At 36.5% G+C, this 16,782-nt stretch overlaps 1 protein-coding gene across 1 annotated transcript in view; it reads left to right on the top strand.

Moving 5' to 3' along the window:
- Nucleotides 1-5,061: 5,061 nt before the first annotated feature.
- Nucleotides 5,062-16,782, top strand: part of fxyd5 (FXYD domain containing ion transport regulator 5) — a 14,929-nt gene continuing 3,208 nt past the window's right edge. Inside the window, exons 1-8 of the mRNA XM_082179149.1 lie at nt 5,062-5,265; nt 8,217-8,262; nt 9,676-9,768; nt 10,113-10,244; nt 10,873-10,938; nt 11,505-11,534; nt 16,266-16,340; nt 16,438-16,483. Of these exons, the coding sequence (XP_082035275.1) occupies nt 5,254-5,265; nt 8,217-8,262; nt 9,676-9,768; nt 10,113-10,244; nt 10,873-10,938; nt 11,505-11,534; nt 16,266-16,340; nt 16,438-16,483 (500 nt within the window). The 5' untranslated portion in view covers nt 5,062-5,253. The remainder of the gene's footprint in view (nt 5,266-8,216; nt 8,263-9,675; nt 9,769-10,112; nt 10,245-10,872; nt 10,939-11,504; nt 11,535-16,265; nt 16,341-16,437; nt 16,484-16,782) is intronic.

Below are 16,782 nucleotides of genomic sequence, written 5' to 3'. Positions count from 1 at the left end.
CATTAATCACAATCCCAAGTTATTCATCAGGGACAGGGAAGCAGGGGAATCCGGCTAATTTATGGTGTATCTTTGGCGCTTTTTGGTTGATGTAAACTGTTCAGTCTAGGCTACAATGTATGTTGCTTTATTCCTGTCTTAAAGATTTGTTTTGAGTCTCAAATGTTGGGTTTTAGTCGCATGTCCTGCTGGTCACAACTCGCATCTAACTCTCTGGTTCTGGCTGCGGGTTGCTGGGAAACACTGTTTGGCGTCAGCTCATAAGCACTTCAGCGCAAACTAGCAGCATTTTATAATGGAATTTGCATGCTGAAGTTTTCTGTCAAAATTGCCTTTTCACACTGCAGATTTTAATATTACATGAATAATAAAGCAAGACGAACTAAGGTAATAAGAATTTTGATTGAATTTGGCTTGCAGTCTATCTCCCATTACTCCACGGCCCCAGTATGTTTTGGTTCCTGGTTTCTGCTCATTTACCTTCTGAAAATGACACAAAACGCAGTACATTAGCAATCAGAGCATTGTGGAGTTGGCCAAAACAGTGAGCAAACACAATTTATTCCGTAATCACAGATGATAAAGTTCTGCAAATATGGTTATTCTCAGATATTACCCAGGAGGCTTTGCTCTCAGTGCACAGGTTTTGCGGTGACATTTCCAAATGTAGCATTTCAGCCTTGTTTTCTTAGACAGCACTATGTTTATTACATAATACCAGACTCTGTGTATTTTATCATATATTATATATGATATAAAAAAAGCGAATTACCACCAGGTCAAAATCATATATCTTTGAAAAGTACTGTAATAGCACACTGTAATAGCACACCTCTCCTTAACAAGCTGCACAATTTAAGTTATAATTAAGTTTTATGGAAAAACAAATGTGAGAGCCAGTAATTAAAATGGTACCATAAAAGAAAGTGAGAGTGATTGAAACTGACAGTCTATGGCAGACCAAACTCTCTGACAGATTTATATCCTATTTAACGTCAATCTTTTTTTATGTCTTTTTTTAGGACACTTGACAACCACAGAAAGACGTTTCTGCACAGGCGCTTACTGAACACCTCAGAAGATTTCAATCAGGTAATTACCTCTAAAACATGCAATAATAACCCAGACATGTGTTTCAGCCAAATTGGTGTAATCAAAGATTCATCTGGTGGTGTTTTCTTTTCCACTTCGCCCATCAAAAGCAGTTTGATTCCTGCATTGTGCACATTTGTAATGTTTTTTTCTCTCTAATTATATTTATTATATTTATAAGAAAGTCTCATTGATGAGTTATTGATTATATTGATTCTCAGATGTTACTTCTGTCAGAGCTTTCAAGCAGCCGCAAAAGGAAAAAATGGAAAACAATGGAAATTTTCTCATTTATTTCCCCCAAAAGATAAAAATGTGAATCATGTACATCTCACACACTTTTTTTTCTCCAAAAAGCATCATAGAAGTATCATAAAAGTGGTCCATATGACTTGAGTCATACGAGAACTTTGTTTGAGGAACAGACTTAAATTTAAGACATTATTTATTTAAAACTTTCTTTTGAGGTTAGTCTTTTGAATAATCAATTGATCCAGTTCATAAAACTGGGCTGAAAGATTCTTTCACAAAAAAATGACATGAGGCTCTAATGTTTCATTACAGAATTATGAACTACTCCTTTAAAGAGAAAAGGGAAGTTTAAAATGAGTTCACAAAGTCAGGAGTTGAATCAGTCTAAATGTTAATGCACTTGAATAGATTTACTGGACTGACACACTCATATGCATGCTCTACATGCATACATGCTTTGTTGTATTATAGCTAGTTATTTTTTATTATTTCATAATGATGGGTCTGTCCCATGCTGTGATGACCAGTGACAAATTATGGCTACATTGGTCCCTAATTGCCACTTTTTCAGTCAACTGCAAGGACATGCACTCAAAGCTAAGTGGTGCTCCATAAACGTCCTTGTTAAAACTCTGTTCTCTTCATTATGCTAGGTAGTGTTAAAGTGGGAAGAAATTAACTCGATCTGTCCCACTACAGTTAATAAAAAAGCTTTTGGGGAAATTACTCTTTTTTTTTTTTTTTTTTTTTTTTTTTGCCAGTCTGAATTACTTTTAGTGTATTGACATGACGAGACCATTGAGTCCTTGTAAAAACCTTTAAAAAGTTTTTTGAAATTCATACCCTAATTAGTAAAGTAGGCATGAAACGGAAGTTGCAATACGATTTCTTCCATTTTATGACATATATCCAAGGGAAACGGCCTCTCAAACAAGGAAAAATGTAGGGCAAGACTTGATTCTGTCCATTTGGGAATTGATTGGATTGTTGTGGTTTGCTATTGCTGTGATGTCATATGAGTGACAGGTTGCCCCGCCCTCGCATCAGTAAACACATCATCAGAGAAGAGAAGAGATGACGCTGAAAGACAGAGGGAGAGTTATTTTGATTATGAAGATTATGAGGCACATTAATAAAAATAAAAATAAATCATGTGCATGGATAAAAAAAAATGAATTGTTCATTTTGATTTCATGGTGACTTTAAACGTAAAAAATTGTAGTTATTGTTTAAAAATTGTTTTTATTCTTGCGCTTTTCAGACTTACACATTTTCTATGGTGAATGGTAAAACGGCGGAGGAAAAATATCATTGGCTTGCATTTACACAGTAAAGGCCCGTTCGTGCAAAGAACGTTAAGTTTAGGCAAGTCAAGTTTATTTATATAGCACATTTCATAAGTATAAAGATAACCATAACAATAATTAGCATCCACACCAATGAATGATAACATTGGTTATTATAAGTGTGCTGCAGTTGGCTTCTATCGCTTAAAATTTTCAAGCTCTTTAAAACAGGATGGATTCTGATTGGCTATCAGTGTTTTTATTGTTCATCAGCTGGAAATAAAATGACTCTGAAATCGATTCCGATTATATTGTTGTCCTCTGGTGTATGTGGACTACTATTCTTTTAGAGGGACAATTAAAACTCTATAGTTATTGTCAGTTATTGTCCTTGGTGTGAACGTGCCTTAAAGGGATAGATGACCCAAAAATAAAAATTCTGTCATAATTTATTCACCCTCAAATTGTTCCAAACCTGTATGAATTTCTTTCTGCCGCTGAACACAAAAGAAGATATTTTGAAGAATGTCGGTATACAGTTGATGGACCCCATTGACTTACGCTGTATTTGTTTCCATACTATGGAAGTCAATGGGGTCCATCAACTGTATGGTTTCAACTGTTTCATACATGTTTGGAACAACTTAGGGGTGAGTTAATGATGACAGAATTAAAATTGTTGGGTCAACTATCCCTTTAACCTGTTCCATGTCTAGGAAACAGATATTATAATGATCAGTAAGTAACCCCCTAGCAACCACCCAGAGAACCCTAGCAACAACATATCAACACCCTGGAAACCACCCGGAACATCCTAGCATCATAACCAGAATCCAAAAACTTTTTTTTTGTTTTTTGCATATTTAAAAAGTCTTATTTTTAAATTGACAAGACAAAGGGAAAACTGTGACAATATGCAGCATTCTGTGGAAGGAAAGGAATCCTGGGATTGCGGGGGTTAGTGTTGAGAACGTGACATGGGGACGAGGCGTTCTGAATTCTGGAAATCATCTATTGTTTATTGTTGCAGAACAGACAGTTTACAGTGTGATTTATATAATGTGTAGGTGTTTAAATATGGAGGACATATAATAGCAGTGGTCTATACTAGGTGGTTTCAGTCAACCATGCTTAACCCTGTACTATTGAATCAGAGCGATGAAGATGTTGATCATTTGAGAACTGTGCAATCTAATTTCTTTCTCAAGAAATGTTGGAGCGTGTAGGAGGAGGGTTTCCAGAGATCGCTTGATGTTCATTTACAGCTTTTTGAGGAGGCTAAAAACATCTAAACTGAACAAAAGTTTCAATAGTTTTATGATTGTACTCTAACCAAATTGTAGGCATAGGAGGCCTTGCTGTCATGACAACCTCTGGAACGTAGTGTTCTGTTCGGTTAACACATTCAGCTGTGGTTACGTGGTTTCCTTCCTCTCGATTTCAGAGAACTCTGTATTCTGCTGCACGTCACTCTCAGGTAATCCTTTAAAGGAGAAGAGTGCAAACTAAGAGAAAATATTCTCAAATAAAAATTGATATCTCAGATGTTTATCCTATATTGTTATGTTATTGTAATGTTATTGAATGGTGGGCAAATGAGAGTTTTGTTTAAGTCTGCTGCTTTACAAATCATGAAGGTACCAAAGCATGCGATCAAGTCAGATTTCATTACAAGGCATTTTCAAACAACACACACATACAAATAATGGACATGATTTAAAAAGGCTAAATGGCCCTGAAAAAAAGTAAAACTCAAATATGACCGTACTGAATTTCATCTCATGGAAAAGTTTGGTATTGCGCCCAAACTAAATCTTACTGAAGGCTATTCTTTTGAGAGATTAACCTCAAATTTAGAAATCAACTTGTTTAAGGTGTCAAGACTTATGACAGTTTAAGTTAGAAATGTTCATTTTAGGTTTATGCTCAAAAAGTGAATAAATGGATTGTAACTCCTGCATAAATATAATTTTGTACAATAAAATCCCCTAAAAATACAAAATAGTAATTAAAAAAACACTGTCAGACAATAATATAGTAAATTCATTTTATTGAAATACGCAAAGAGCAACATAGGGTTCCATGTAAGTCTATGGTTTTTACACATTTTATTGACAAATGAAACTTTCTTAGCAAATATGTTGGTTTTTCTACATTGGTATAACAAAAAAAAAAAATATATATATATATATAGCCTATATATATATATATATATATATATATATATATATATATATATATATATATTAAATTGATTTGAATTTGTGTTCTACACAAATACAGACTTTATTTTGATCTCATGGTAGATTTTGAATGGACAGACACGAAGAAGAGCTGCCTATAGTCAATGAGTTACAGTGATGAAACACACACAATGTGAGAGAGGCTGGCATTAACACAGTTTGAATTGTAGACAATAGCTGATGAGACGGGCATAAAAGAGGGCTGGCAGATGTGGATGGAGTGAGAGGCCTCGACACCAGTGAGAACGACTGAGCGTTAGAGGAAGTTCAACAAGGGCGTGGTCAATGCTTTGCCCAGCTTCCATTTTCTCTCAGTTACGAGGAACCCACAGATGCTGCTCTCTGTTCAACTCTGATTGGATGTGATACGCAAGATCAAAATGAGCATCAAGGTAAGTCAAATAAAACAGTCAATATTTTTAGGTAGACTTGTTTTAAAAGATTTTGAGCTTGTTGAGTATGAAATACAAAATAAGCATTAGAGAAAGAGAGAGAAGTAGAGATATATGCTTTGTCGAAGGCACACATGCTCCAAGCATGTGAGGTCACCGTGGACCAGCCTTTCGGTTTATCTGATCCATCGATCATGTAAGACCCAGAGGACGATCTGTCTTTAGAAACCGGTAAACACACTCACTCACCTGCAGTTACACAGCCACAGTTCAATACAGGCTCGCCCTCCATATATCAAAGTGGCTACTTCTAATGAAAAAAAGGTCTTGGAGGCCACAAAATAAAAGATTCAAATGTATGGAAAAGGGACAAATAAATGTGTAGCATATTATGAATGTTTGGAATAGTTTGAAAAGATAAAGGCTTCTCTGTGTGTTTCATGTAGAAATGTTATAGGTAATATTTCACCCCATAATCAGAAGGAAAAAAAATACAATTATATTTAGCATGAAGAAAATTAGGCATATTTTAGCACATATAAAAATAATACAAATTTGTACTACAGTATATGACATTGATAGATTTATCATGAAAATGTTACAGACAGTCTTGCATTTATACAGTATCAGCTTATAAAGTTGCGTTCACCATGTTAGGAATGTTACTGTTGCCAGTCTGCAGGCATTAATAGATGGATCCGTTGAGACTTTCACTCCGTTTCTTTATGAATCAGAATCATCTCTGCATTGAATAGTGTTAAAAAAGATGGGAATGATTAGCTTGATCTAAACTTTCAACTCTACAACGCAAACTTAAAGTGAATGTTCAGTGAAGACACGTGCAGCAGTTCACGCTTTACAGGAAGAAGTGCAGAGTACTATGTGTTTTTTTGTTATTAGCACTACACCCATTCTTGTTGTCGGGGGAAGTGGAGATAACTGTATCACAATTTGGTTTTGCTCATTTATTCAGAAAATGTTTAGCCTAAAGCTTTGATATGATGCATTAATCATCTTTGACATGTCAACAGTCATTACTTGTCTTAATTAAGTTTTTAACTTGAGCTCGATACAAATAAACTTGAAATGGATGCAACGGCTTCCTGCTGGGTTGTGTTCTCCATGTGCTGGTTTCAGCAGAGCATACATTGGGACACATTTCTGCCGGCTTAGAGGAAGCTGTTTCTCTCATCCAGATCATTGCACAATGTGTTGTAATATTGTTCCCTAATCAGAGCAGACAGCATGAAACTGTTCAAACAGCACAATAACTTGTTATGTAGAGATAACTATTTAAATGATTGTAATTTAAATTTCAACCCTTCAAAAAAACAAAAACAAATCTATATCGGTTGTTACTGATTGTCTGTTATTTGTGATCTTAGTAATTGGTGCATTTAGTAATGTTACTTATTCAACTGTTTTAATACTGGGGGCATTAATGTGCCTCATAACCAGCCATTTAACATTTTAACATATTAAAATGCTCATTTTAATAATGCATGGCTTATATTAACAACTAACAATTAACAGCATGATATAGAACATCTAACATGAAAAAAAAAAAAGTTACTTATCATTTTCTCGTGTGCATCCATTTGTAATGGATCTTTTCTAAATGTATGTGCACAGTTTTCTAAATACAGGGACGACACAGTTTACCCAGTGACTCATCTTACCCCACTCTCCCTGACACCCTATTACTCTGCTATCATTGGTTCATATTCAAAGCCTTGAGTTTTGGCCAAGTCTGCTGCAGTCTGTTCTCCACACCTATGGATTGCTGTATTTTGGTCCTGCAGTTGTTTGATTATACTAATGGAGAGCTTGGTGACTGTAATGGCGGCCTGTCATCGGATGTGTCATAATCCAGTGTTTGTATTATGCAGTGTTGCTAAGTAACCCCTCCCATTAGAAACACTGGCAGCCTTCTATTGTTTGGCTTTAATGGATCAAAAGGCACAAATTTCTAAAACAACCACATCTCAGGATTGATTGGCTAATGGTAACGTTGGGAAATGTCAAGACGTTTCATCTCAAATGCTCTCATTACATGGGCAGAATGTTTACGGGCAACATGAGAGAAGCGTAAAGCACAATGACAGATACACGGTTGCTAAATATTCAAAATTAAATCTAAAATGGATTCCCTTGATTCTTTTAAAATGTTTTTGGAAGAAGTCTTTTCTCCTAGGATTTGTTGATGAATACAAAGTTCAACAGAACAGCATTTATTTCAAAAATAAATCTTTTGTAAGAATGTACTGTCGCTTTTGATCAATTTAATTCATCCTTGCTGAATTTTTATTTTATTTTATTTTTTTATCTAACTTTTGACTGGTAGCACATTTAGACATTGTCTTGGCAAACTCTCATTTAGTCTGGCTCATTTAGGTATATAACAACAACTTTTCTACCATCCAAACAACTCCTAATGAATAAACTTTAGTTTGGGGACCAATTCTTATTATTAATTAGTTGCTTATTAGCTTGCATATTACTAGCATATTGGTTTATAAAGCACATATTAATGCCTCATTCTGCATGACCATATTCTACATCCCTCAATACCTAAACATAACCACTTCAACAACTACCTTACTAAAGGTAAATTAGTAAGCTTTAATAAAGGTTATTACAATACAGTAAATTAAGAGTTTATTGAGGCAAAAGTCATAGTTAACTGTAAATATGAGTTCCCTAAATTAAAGTGTGATCAAACATGTTTCTCACGTATATAAAAAAAAAAAAGTCACAGTATAGAAGTGAAATGGGTTGCAAAAAGAGCATTTCACATTGCTTTAAACGTGCAATAGGATAAAGAGAATAGAATGCTGAAATAACAGCAGATGTTTGTGGAAAAATCTGTAATTTTGAACATGGAACACATCATGTTTTCTAAGTATAACCTGTTTGTGTATTTGTGATTGTGAGTGTTTTCTCTCTTTCAGATCATGTTGCGAGGGGTGTCCATTTTTCTGTTACTCGTCTTCAGAAGTGAGTTATCACTATTCTGCTCCTCTTTATTTCTCTCTTACACATACACACACACACACAAACACACACACTCCATATTTTATCACGTTACACGTAGGCTGTACACTATAAACATTTGTCAGCATAATCTGATAAAGCCTATTTTTAATAAAATCCTACATTACCAAAAACCACAAATGACCAGCGGGTCTAATATGTGGGCTTTTTCAGATGAAAACTTCAGATAAAAGATTGATTATAGCCTTTCTGCAATAATCACAGCGCTTGCCAGTAGAATTGCTCAGTCTCATGTGGCCATTCATCTTGTGAAGGGATTCGTTGGAAAAGCTGTGCGTAGCCGGAAAATGCATACAAAAAATGCTGCGACTCATCTCTGCTAGACCACAATTAGTCCTTGTTCTGTGGCAGGGTCTATGAGAGGCCTGCCTTCATTACAAACCACTGCACTCTACATCACCACGCTGTTATTATGCCAGACTCAGAATACATTTGCATTCATCTGCTGCATGTGTAATCTTGAACTCTGAAGCCAACCACCATCATTGTGCTGAATGTGTTCTTTAAACACTCATAAGTCATTATGGTGTCAGATGGAGATGTTGGTTATGCTCTGTAAAAAATGCCTCATGTCGTCCTGTGACAATCTCAGATATTTGTCTCTACAGTCTTAATGAGAGTGCCACTGAACACAGCCTATCACATTCTCGCTCGCTCCTTCTGTAATAGGCCTATATATATATTACTTATTAATTTGACAGTTTAAAGTGAATATAATGTAATATAATATAATATAGTTCCTAGTCATCGTTAGTTTCCTTGGTTGTTAATTGATTTACGCACCTGTTCTGTTTTCCGTTGATTACTCTGTATTTAAGCCCTCAGTTCATTGTTTATATTACACAAATGTATGCATTTATAATTTCACAGTATTTTGTTTGTAGTCTTCTTTATTATCTTTATATATTTTTTTAAATGGTGTCTTCATATTCATACAAACTTGTATTTCACACTATTACTTTGAAATTAATCTTTTTTAAGCTTTAAATTATAAGTCAGTTCATCCATGCAATAGATGGGGGGTTTGCTAATGCCATTTTCTGGTCTTTTTATACACTATAAATAATATTATAAGAGAGCCATCAGCCTTCAAAATAATATTTGAATTGTTGCCAAGGCACATTGTTGAAAATTCCCCAGGGAAATCAATATCCCAAGATCTTGAACAGAATCCCAGAAAACTTACTTTACGGCAACTCCAAAATATGTGAGAGTATGATCAGCATCCAAATGACCACACGTATAGATAGTTGCCTGCACAAGATTTCTCCACCCAAACTTTTTCTGTCTTTGCAGAAGTAGATGATTTATTTTACTCACCAAAGCTAAAATGTTTGTCTTTTTCTGTCTGTGAAGGTTATGCAGCTGAGAATATGACAAAAACAGAGGACACCACCACAACACCACCGGATAGCGGTGCGCTGCCGTCTAACAACACTGGACCCATGGGTAATAGTAGGATTCTAATAGTATTGATTATTTTAAATTTTTATTTCCCCGCGTAACAATTCCAGGATTGCCTATTATGTCTTATAGAATTGTTATCTGTTTATTCTATGCTATGTTTGCTGTTTTGAATCTAAGTGTTTCCAATAGAGCTAAACTGAGTCACAGATGTAACGACATTCCCTGGCCTCCCTTACCTTGATAACATACTCTGTAAAGTTTGATCCGTCTCGGAAAGAATTGATTTCTGGTGGCATAATAAACCAGGGCTGTTTGTTTCGACTTATATCACGGTCTCAAATCTCAAATACAATTCAATCACAGAAGTGTTCTCCTCGTTCCTCCAGTTAACCTGAATGCGACAGGGGTGACAATGAGCCCGGACGCACAGCAGTTAAACATCACCGCACCTGTGGCGATCACAAACATCTCAACTGTGACCTCCGCCGTGACCCCCAACAAGACCTCTGCCGGACAAAGTAAGCTTTGATGCCCCTGACTTAAGTACAGCTTTGGTAAAACCTCCCACTCAAACAGAAGGACTTTCAGTGTGGGATTGCGGGATTGGGGGAGGGTAACGGAGCCGAGGATTGCATGAATAGCTGAGAGGCTTCCTCTTTACTCATGCAATTCATATCAAGGGCACACATAACTTAGAAACTAATTAGCAGGTAATTAGAAAATGTTCAACGCTCTTTCCATGCTGAGAGGCTTAAAGATAATGCGGCATTTCCGCGGGATTGCGGAGCACGGTCGTGGAGAGCTGATATGCTTTATGAAGAATCAACCAACCATATATCCTGGGAGAGCGGTGCCATTGAAATATGCAAGAATTGAATTTGAAAGACAGGGCCGGACAGAGAACGAGTGCTGCTGGAATTTAATTAGAAGCAATTACGGACAAATGCATAGGATTGAGATAAGGGGAAGCGTCTGCTTTTCACACTGAAAGTCTTTGCTGTCAACTTACATTTATGGACAAAAACGGGATTCAAAAGCTCACTCCTATTCATAATTCTGTGAGTTTGAGGAAAGAGTGTACATGCTAGATTAGGTTTCTCTCCTTGTCTTTCTCCCTGACCTCCTCTCCCTCTCATTTTCTCATAGCAACTGCCGTTGACACCACCATCAGCAAAACCACCATCAGCACAACCACCATAGTAACAGTGTGGGGTAAACTTTCTCATCTTCCTCATCTTCTGCTTATACTGACTTTTCACTCATTAAACATTGATTTATTGGAGGTGGTAGTTTCCCCTTGTGCCAGTAACTATCTAATAGAAATTGCATAATAGTGAATAAATAATGACATACTTTTCATTACAACATCTTCGGGTAAGATATCCCTTTAAATTCCATCATGGCTATAGCATATATTAAAATATGAAAAACCCATATCAGTCTCTCTCCACTGCCTTTTACCCATCAAGTCATTAAGTCATTTGCACAAACAGCATCCCATTGGCTCAACCCTGACTGGATCATAGAAATTCGTGTTGGAGGTAATTTAAGGTGGACGGGTGAAAGGAAAAGTCCTCTGATTGTGTCATCCCATTAGAAGCAGCAGGCTCATGGATCCATCACAGTGAACACGAATATGCCAACACACACCCACACATATACTAGTAGCTTATTTTGCATATTATGAAAATGATGGAGTCCATTTACATTTTATAGGCACATAGACTGTCTTCAGGTTTATTATGTCAAAACCTACATTTGTACATTTTCTTCAACAGATAAGAGATGGGATGAGCCGTTTAAATACAGTAAGTATCTGTTTAATCATTTAGTAATTAATAGTGCTTACTAATGCAGACATCACAATTACCACTGGAACAAACCCCTAACCTGAAGTATTAAGTCAAGTCAAGTCATCTTCATTTATATAGCGCTTTTAACAATGTAGATTGTTTCAAAGCAGCTTTACAGAGATAAACGTATAATTTAAGGTAACAGAGATTGTTTTGGCTTTATAGCGGTTCTTTAATAAAGTTATTTTCCAGCTAAAGTTAGTTTTGATTGATTCGCTTCCGTCGCAACGATCATTTGTTATTAAATTAGGGGCCGCTAAGACGACACCATTCTCTCTACACAGACTTAACGCGAACCTGTGATAAACGCTGATGGCATTCACATGAGCATTAAGAATTGGTTCTATAGTTATGTGCGTTTGAATATATGTGCGCAGGTTTGTAATCCCCTACAAACCAAGCCTAAACAAAGTACTGGTCTTTCCTTATAAATTTGATACAGAATTTAATTTATTTGATCACTTCGGGGTAGGTACGCGAAACGAATTTCCCGACGACGCTTTATCTGTAGAGTGGTAAAGGGATCCTCCATAGGGAGAGACTAGTTGGCACTTCAGCACTGCGTTGTCATCGGGTCCAGGCGAAGGTCCTTCATCAGATCTGGATACGGCCTGGATCCGGCAGGCTGCGGGAAAACCTCGGGATAAACAAAGGGACACTAAAATTAGCGTAGATGCCATTCTTCTCATGATGTAACGGTTACATCAGGATTTATGGGAAGTGTTCCCGGTTCCGGCTGACCTAATCTATGCAGCCTAACATTGAATTATAGAAGTCTATAATGTATTATGTGAATGCTAGGGCAAAGAGATGTGTCTTTAATCTAGCTTTGAACTGACAGAGTGTGTCTGCTTCCCGGACAATGGTAGGAAGACTGTTCCAAAGTTTTGGTGCTAAATAGGAAAAGGATCTACCGCCAGCAGTCGATTTTGATATTCTTGGTATTATCAACTGGCCGGAATTTTGAGATCGCAATAGACATGAAGGACTATAATGCGTTAAGAGCTCGCTCAAGTACTGTGGAGCTAAACCATTTAGTGCTTTGTAAGTAATCAGCAATATTTTAAAATTGATACGATGTTTATTAGGGAGCCAATGCAGTGTTGACAGAACTGGGCTAATATGGTCATACTTCCTGGTTCTGGTAAGAACTCGAGCTGCTGCATTTTGGACCAGCTGTAGTTTGTTTATTAAGCGTGCAGGGCAACCACCCAGTAGAGCATTACAATAATCTAGCCTTGAGGTCATGAACGCATGAACTAATTGTTCCGCATTTGTCAATGAGAGCATATGGCGTAATTCAGATATATTTTTAAGATGGAAAAATGCGGTTTTACAGATACTAGACACGTGACTTTCAAATGAAATTTATTAAACGTTAGCCTGTAAATCGTCCCGCACGGTTTGTGCTACAGACGTGAATGATACTTTATAAATCATGTGTTTTTTGGGAAGAGTTGTGTTAGAACGTTTTAAAGTTATTGGACTTTTTGATTCACACGTGATGGATGATAAAATATCACAGTAATCTGATCACAGTGTTATTTTAGTATTATTTATATACTATTATAGCATTTAGTACTAATTTGAAGTAGCTTTTTATTTTTATTTATTTATATTTCTACTTATTTATTTGTTTTAGTTGTAGTAGTTTTAGTAGTTTTAGTTCTTCAACTTATTTATTAACAGTTAATAGTTTTTTTTTGTTAAAAATAACAACACTTTCTAATAGACCAAATATTTTGTGATCTTGTGGTGTTATGTTAGTGTTTATTATAGTTTTAGTTCAGTTGTTTTAGTATTTTGAATTAGCTTTTATTTTTTATATTTGTATTTTTATCCTTGTCGTGAGCAACATAAGCAAGCTGACATTCAGTACAACCTGTGTCTTTTATTTAGAATACATTTAAATGTAATTTACATCTTTTAGTTTGTCAAGAGATTGTAAGCGTCGTTTTTGAAGAGCGTGCTCTACTACAGGTGCTGGTCATACAATTAGAATATCATCAAAAAGTTGATTTATTTCAAGAATTATTTCAACAGGTGAAACTAATATATTATATAGACTCATTACATGCAAAGTGAGATATTTCAAGCCTTTATTTGTTATAATTTTGATGATTATGGCTTACATCTTATGAAACCCACGAAATCAAAATCCCAGAAAATCTGAATATTACATGAAATCACACAGTAATACCATGGTCATTGAACCAGGTTTTGGTTCTTTTAGCAGTGTGGGCAGGTGCAAATCCTGCTGGAAAATGAAGGAAGCATGAAGTGCTCTGAAAATGTCCTGGTAGACGGCTGTGTTTACTCTGGATTTAATAAAGCACAGTGGACCAAAGTCCTCTTTTCTGATGAGAGCAAATTTTGCATCTCATTTGGAAGCCAAGGTCCCAGAGTCTGGAGGAAGAATGGAGAGGCACACAATCCAAGATGCTTGAAGTCCAGTGTGAAGTTTCCACAGTCTGTGTTGGTTTGGGGAGCCATGTCATCGGCTGGTGTTGGTCCACTGTGCTGTCCACTCTACGCAGCCGTCTACCAGGACATTTTCAGAGCACTTCATGCTTCCTTCAGCAGACAAGCTTTATGGAGATGCTGACTTCATTTTCCGGCAGGATTTGCACCTGCCCACACTGCCAGAAGAACCAAAACCTGGTTCAATGACCATGGTATTACTGTGTAATTACTGTGTGATTTCATGAAATATTCAAATTTTCTGGGATTTTGATTTTGTGGGTTTCATAAGCTGTAAGCCATAATCATCAAAATTATAACAAATAAAGGCTTGAAATATCTCACTTTGCATGTAATGAGTCTATATAATATATTAGTTTCACCTGTTAAGTTGAATTCTTGAAATAAATCAACTTTTTGATGATATTCAAATTTTATGACCAGCACCTGTACATAAGAACGAGCCTATGATTGAATCTGGAAATAAAGCAAAATAACTGAGAAAAATGAGAAATAGTCCTCAGATGCCATGTTCGTAATTTATAGAAAAACATTAATTCGATCTCAAACAGATTCATTAAAGAAAGTTATTACTCCACCATCTGTGTGACATCGTTAACCAACGTGGTTGAACGACCAATTTGCGACAGTACGGTTTCGGGAAACAGTCGTGACTGGCTAGTTGATTTCTTCAACGTTGCATCGTACTATGGTAGTGAACCAGCGAGTTACGTCGTTGCATGGGAAACACCCCTGATTGGTTATAAGGTAGTTTGTGACGTCAGAAACACCAGCGATTTCAAACTGCGTTTTTGAGACTGTCTTTGGTTCACTGCAGTTTTAAGGAGAAAATACTCAGTAATGGTGTTGACTTATGAATTTGCACATGGTTTGTCTTAAAGCATATAAAAAACACCACATAGACAACATTAAACGCTTGATTTTAAAGTCCCTACTGTCATGATGTGTCCTACGGTATGGCTTCAGTTGCGTCACTTCACTTTCATAAATCCTCTCCTGTGGCCTCATGGGATAGTAAAGCGTCCATCGATTGCGCACTTCAGAATCTTGCCGGAAGTAGCAGGTCATCCGGGGAATTTTCTCCCGTTGTTTTTTTAATACTATGAATTCGTACATACTTGCACATTGTTTTTCGCCTACTAAGGATGTAGGGATATTTTGGACGCAGCGTTTTAGTTAACAAACCCTGTCTTGTGTAACCCATTAACAACTAATCACAAAATGTGGCATTTTCATTTTTAAAATCACAACCGTGCTGTTCAGGTGTTAATTGTCTGCTGGCTTTTCTGGTACAGTGGCATACGAGCCGCTGACAGTGCGTCCGCACACAAAGACCAGAGGAGCCCCACCTCCCTGTCAGTGGAAAGCATTGTGTTTATAAGAAGCAGAGGTGCCGAGCATGAGCGCTATTACTGTCTCAAGTGCTGTAGTTTAAAGCTTATGACCTGGCGACAGTCGCTGTTTCAATCACTTCCTATTGTTAGGGCAGCTAGGGCACCTGACGTTCAAGAAATATCCCGTGGATGCCTCTGTTCTGCATTCATTCCCCAGAAACTGAGTTTAGAAGTGCTTGAATATGTTCCCGAGTCATCAGTTAACGGTGTTTTATGCCGGTTGATTTTCACTGTTACTTCAAAGTGCGTGTGCTTGTGCTTGTATGAGCTTTTGCCTGCTTTGTGGATACCAAATGCTCCCACAAGGATAGTAAAACCAGGAATCAGCTACCAGACAACAGTCCCTTGGGATAAGAGCTTATTAAACATTCTAAATAATGACTTAATAAAAATGCAAATTCCCCAAATAGTAATGCATGTATATTCCATGATTTTCTTTTTATATATTTCATAATATATATATATATATATATATATATACAAACATATGTACATACTACATGTGCGCTGTGATCATGTTTGTGAAATTCACCCTTAAATGATGAGAGAGAGCTCATAAAATGTTTTTTATTATTTCTGAATGTAATAAAGTTTAAGATGTTTATAAATCTGACTTTTGCTGCTTCTCCTGCTGAGAGACACTTGATGATTTCAAGTCTCCCACGACATCCTCACACAAACATGAAATTAAAATGAATGTGACTTTGTGTTTTCAGACTGTTGGACCAGATTTGTGTGTGTGTGTGTGTGTGCATTGCATTTTGATTTATCCATAACATAATTTTTTTTTTTTTTTTTTTTTTTTTTTAAGATTACGCTTCTCTGCGTCAAGCAGGGTTGATTATTGCTGCAGTTCTTTTCGTGATGGGAATCATGGTGCTTGGTTGTAAGTTAACCCAACTTCAAGTTTCAGTCATGATAGTTACGTTTCAATTTCTCAAACCTCTTTTCTCACTTTTTTCCATTCTTCCTTCGTCTGAAAGGTGGCAAAGTTAAACGAATCCCACGGTGTCGAATTGGCAAAGGAAGGTGAGCAAAATCTCTCTAGTGTGAGTGTGTGTGTTTGTGTCTTGTGTGTGATGCTCAAAGTTCAAGTCAATGGCATATTGACAAACACATATTATGGGATGCAGTAGTCAATGCTGTTAGCTCTCCTGTAAACTGATCATTTAGGCAAATGTAGTAGTTAATTCAAGTTACATATGCATATCCATATATTTGCCTACTGTGCATAGTATACATGCTACATACTGCAGCAATATTAAAAGTAGTATAGTAGTATGCTATTCTACCTAACCATTGTTTGCTACTTGAACGCATTCAATGAT

The sequence above is a fragment of the Leuciscus leuciscus genome, assembly GCF_965113295.1.
Source record: "Leuciscus leuciscus genome assembly, chromosome: 9".
NCBI lineage: Eukaryota > Metazoa > Chordata > Actinopteri > Cypriniformes > Leuciscidae > Leuciscus > Leuciscus leuciscus.
The sequence above is the reverse complement of the archived record's forward strand: the minus strand, read 5'-3'. Positions and strand labels throughout refer to the sequence as shown.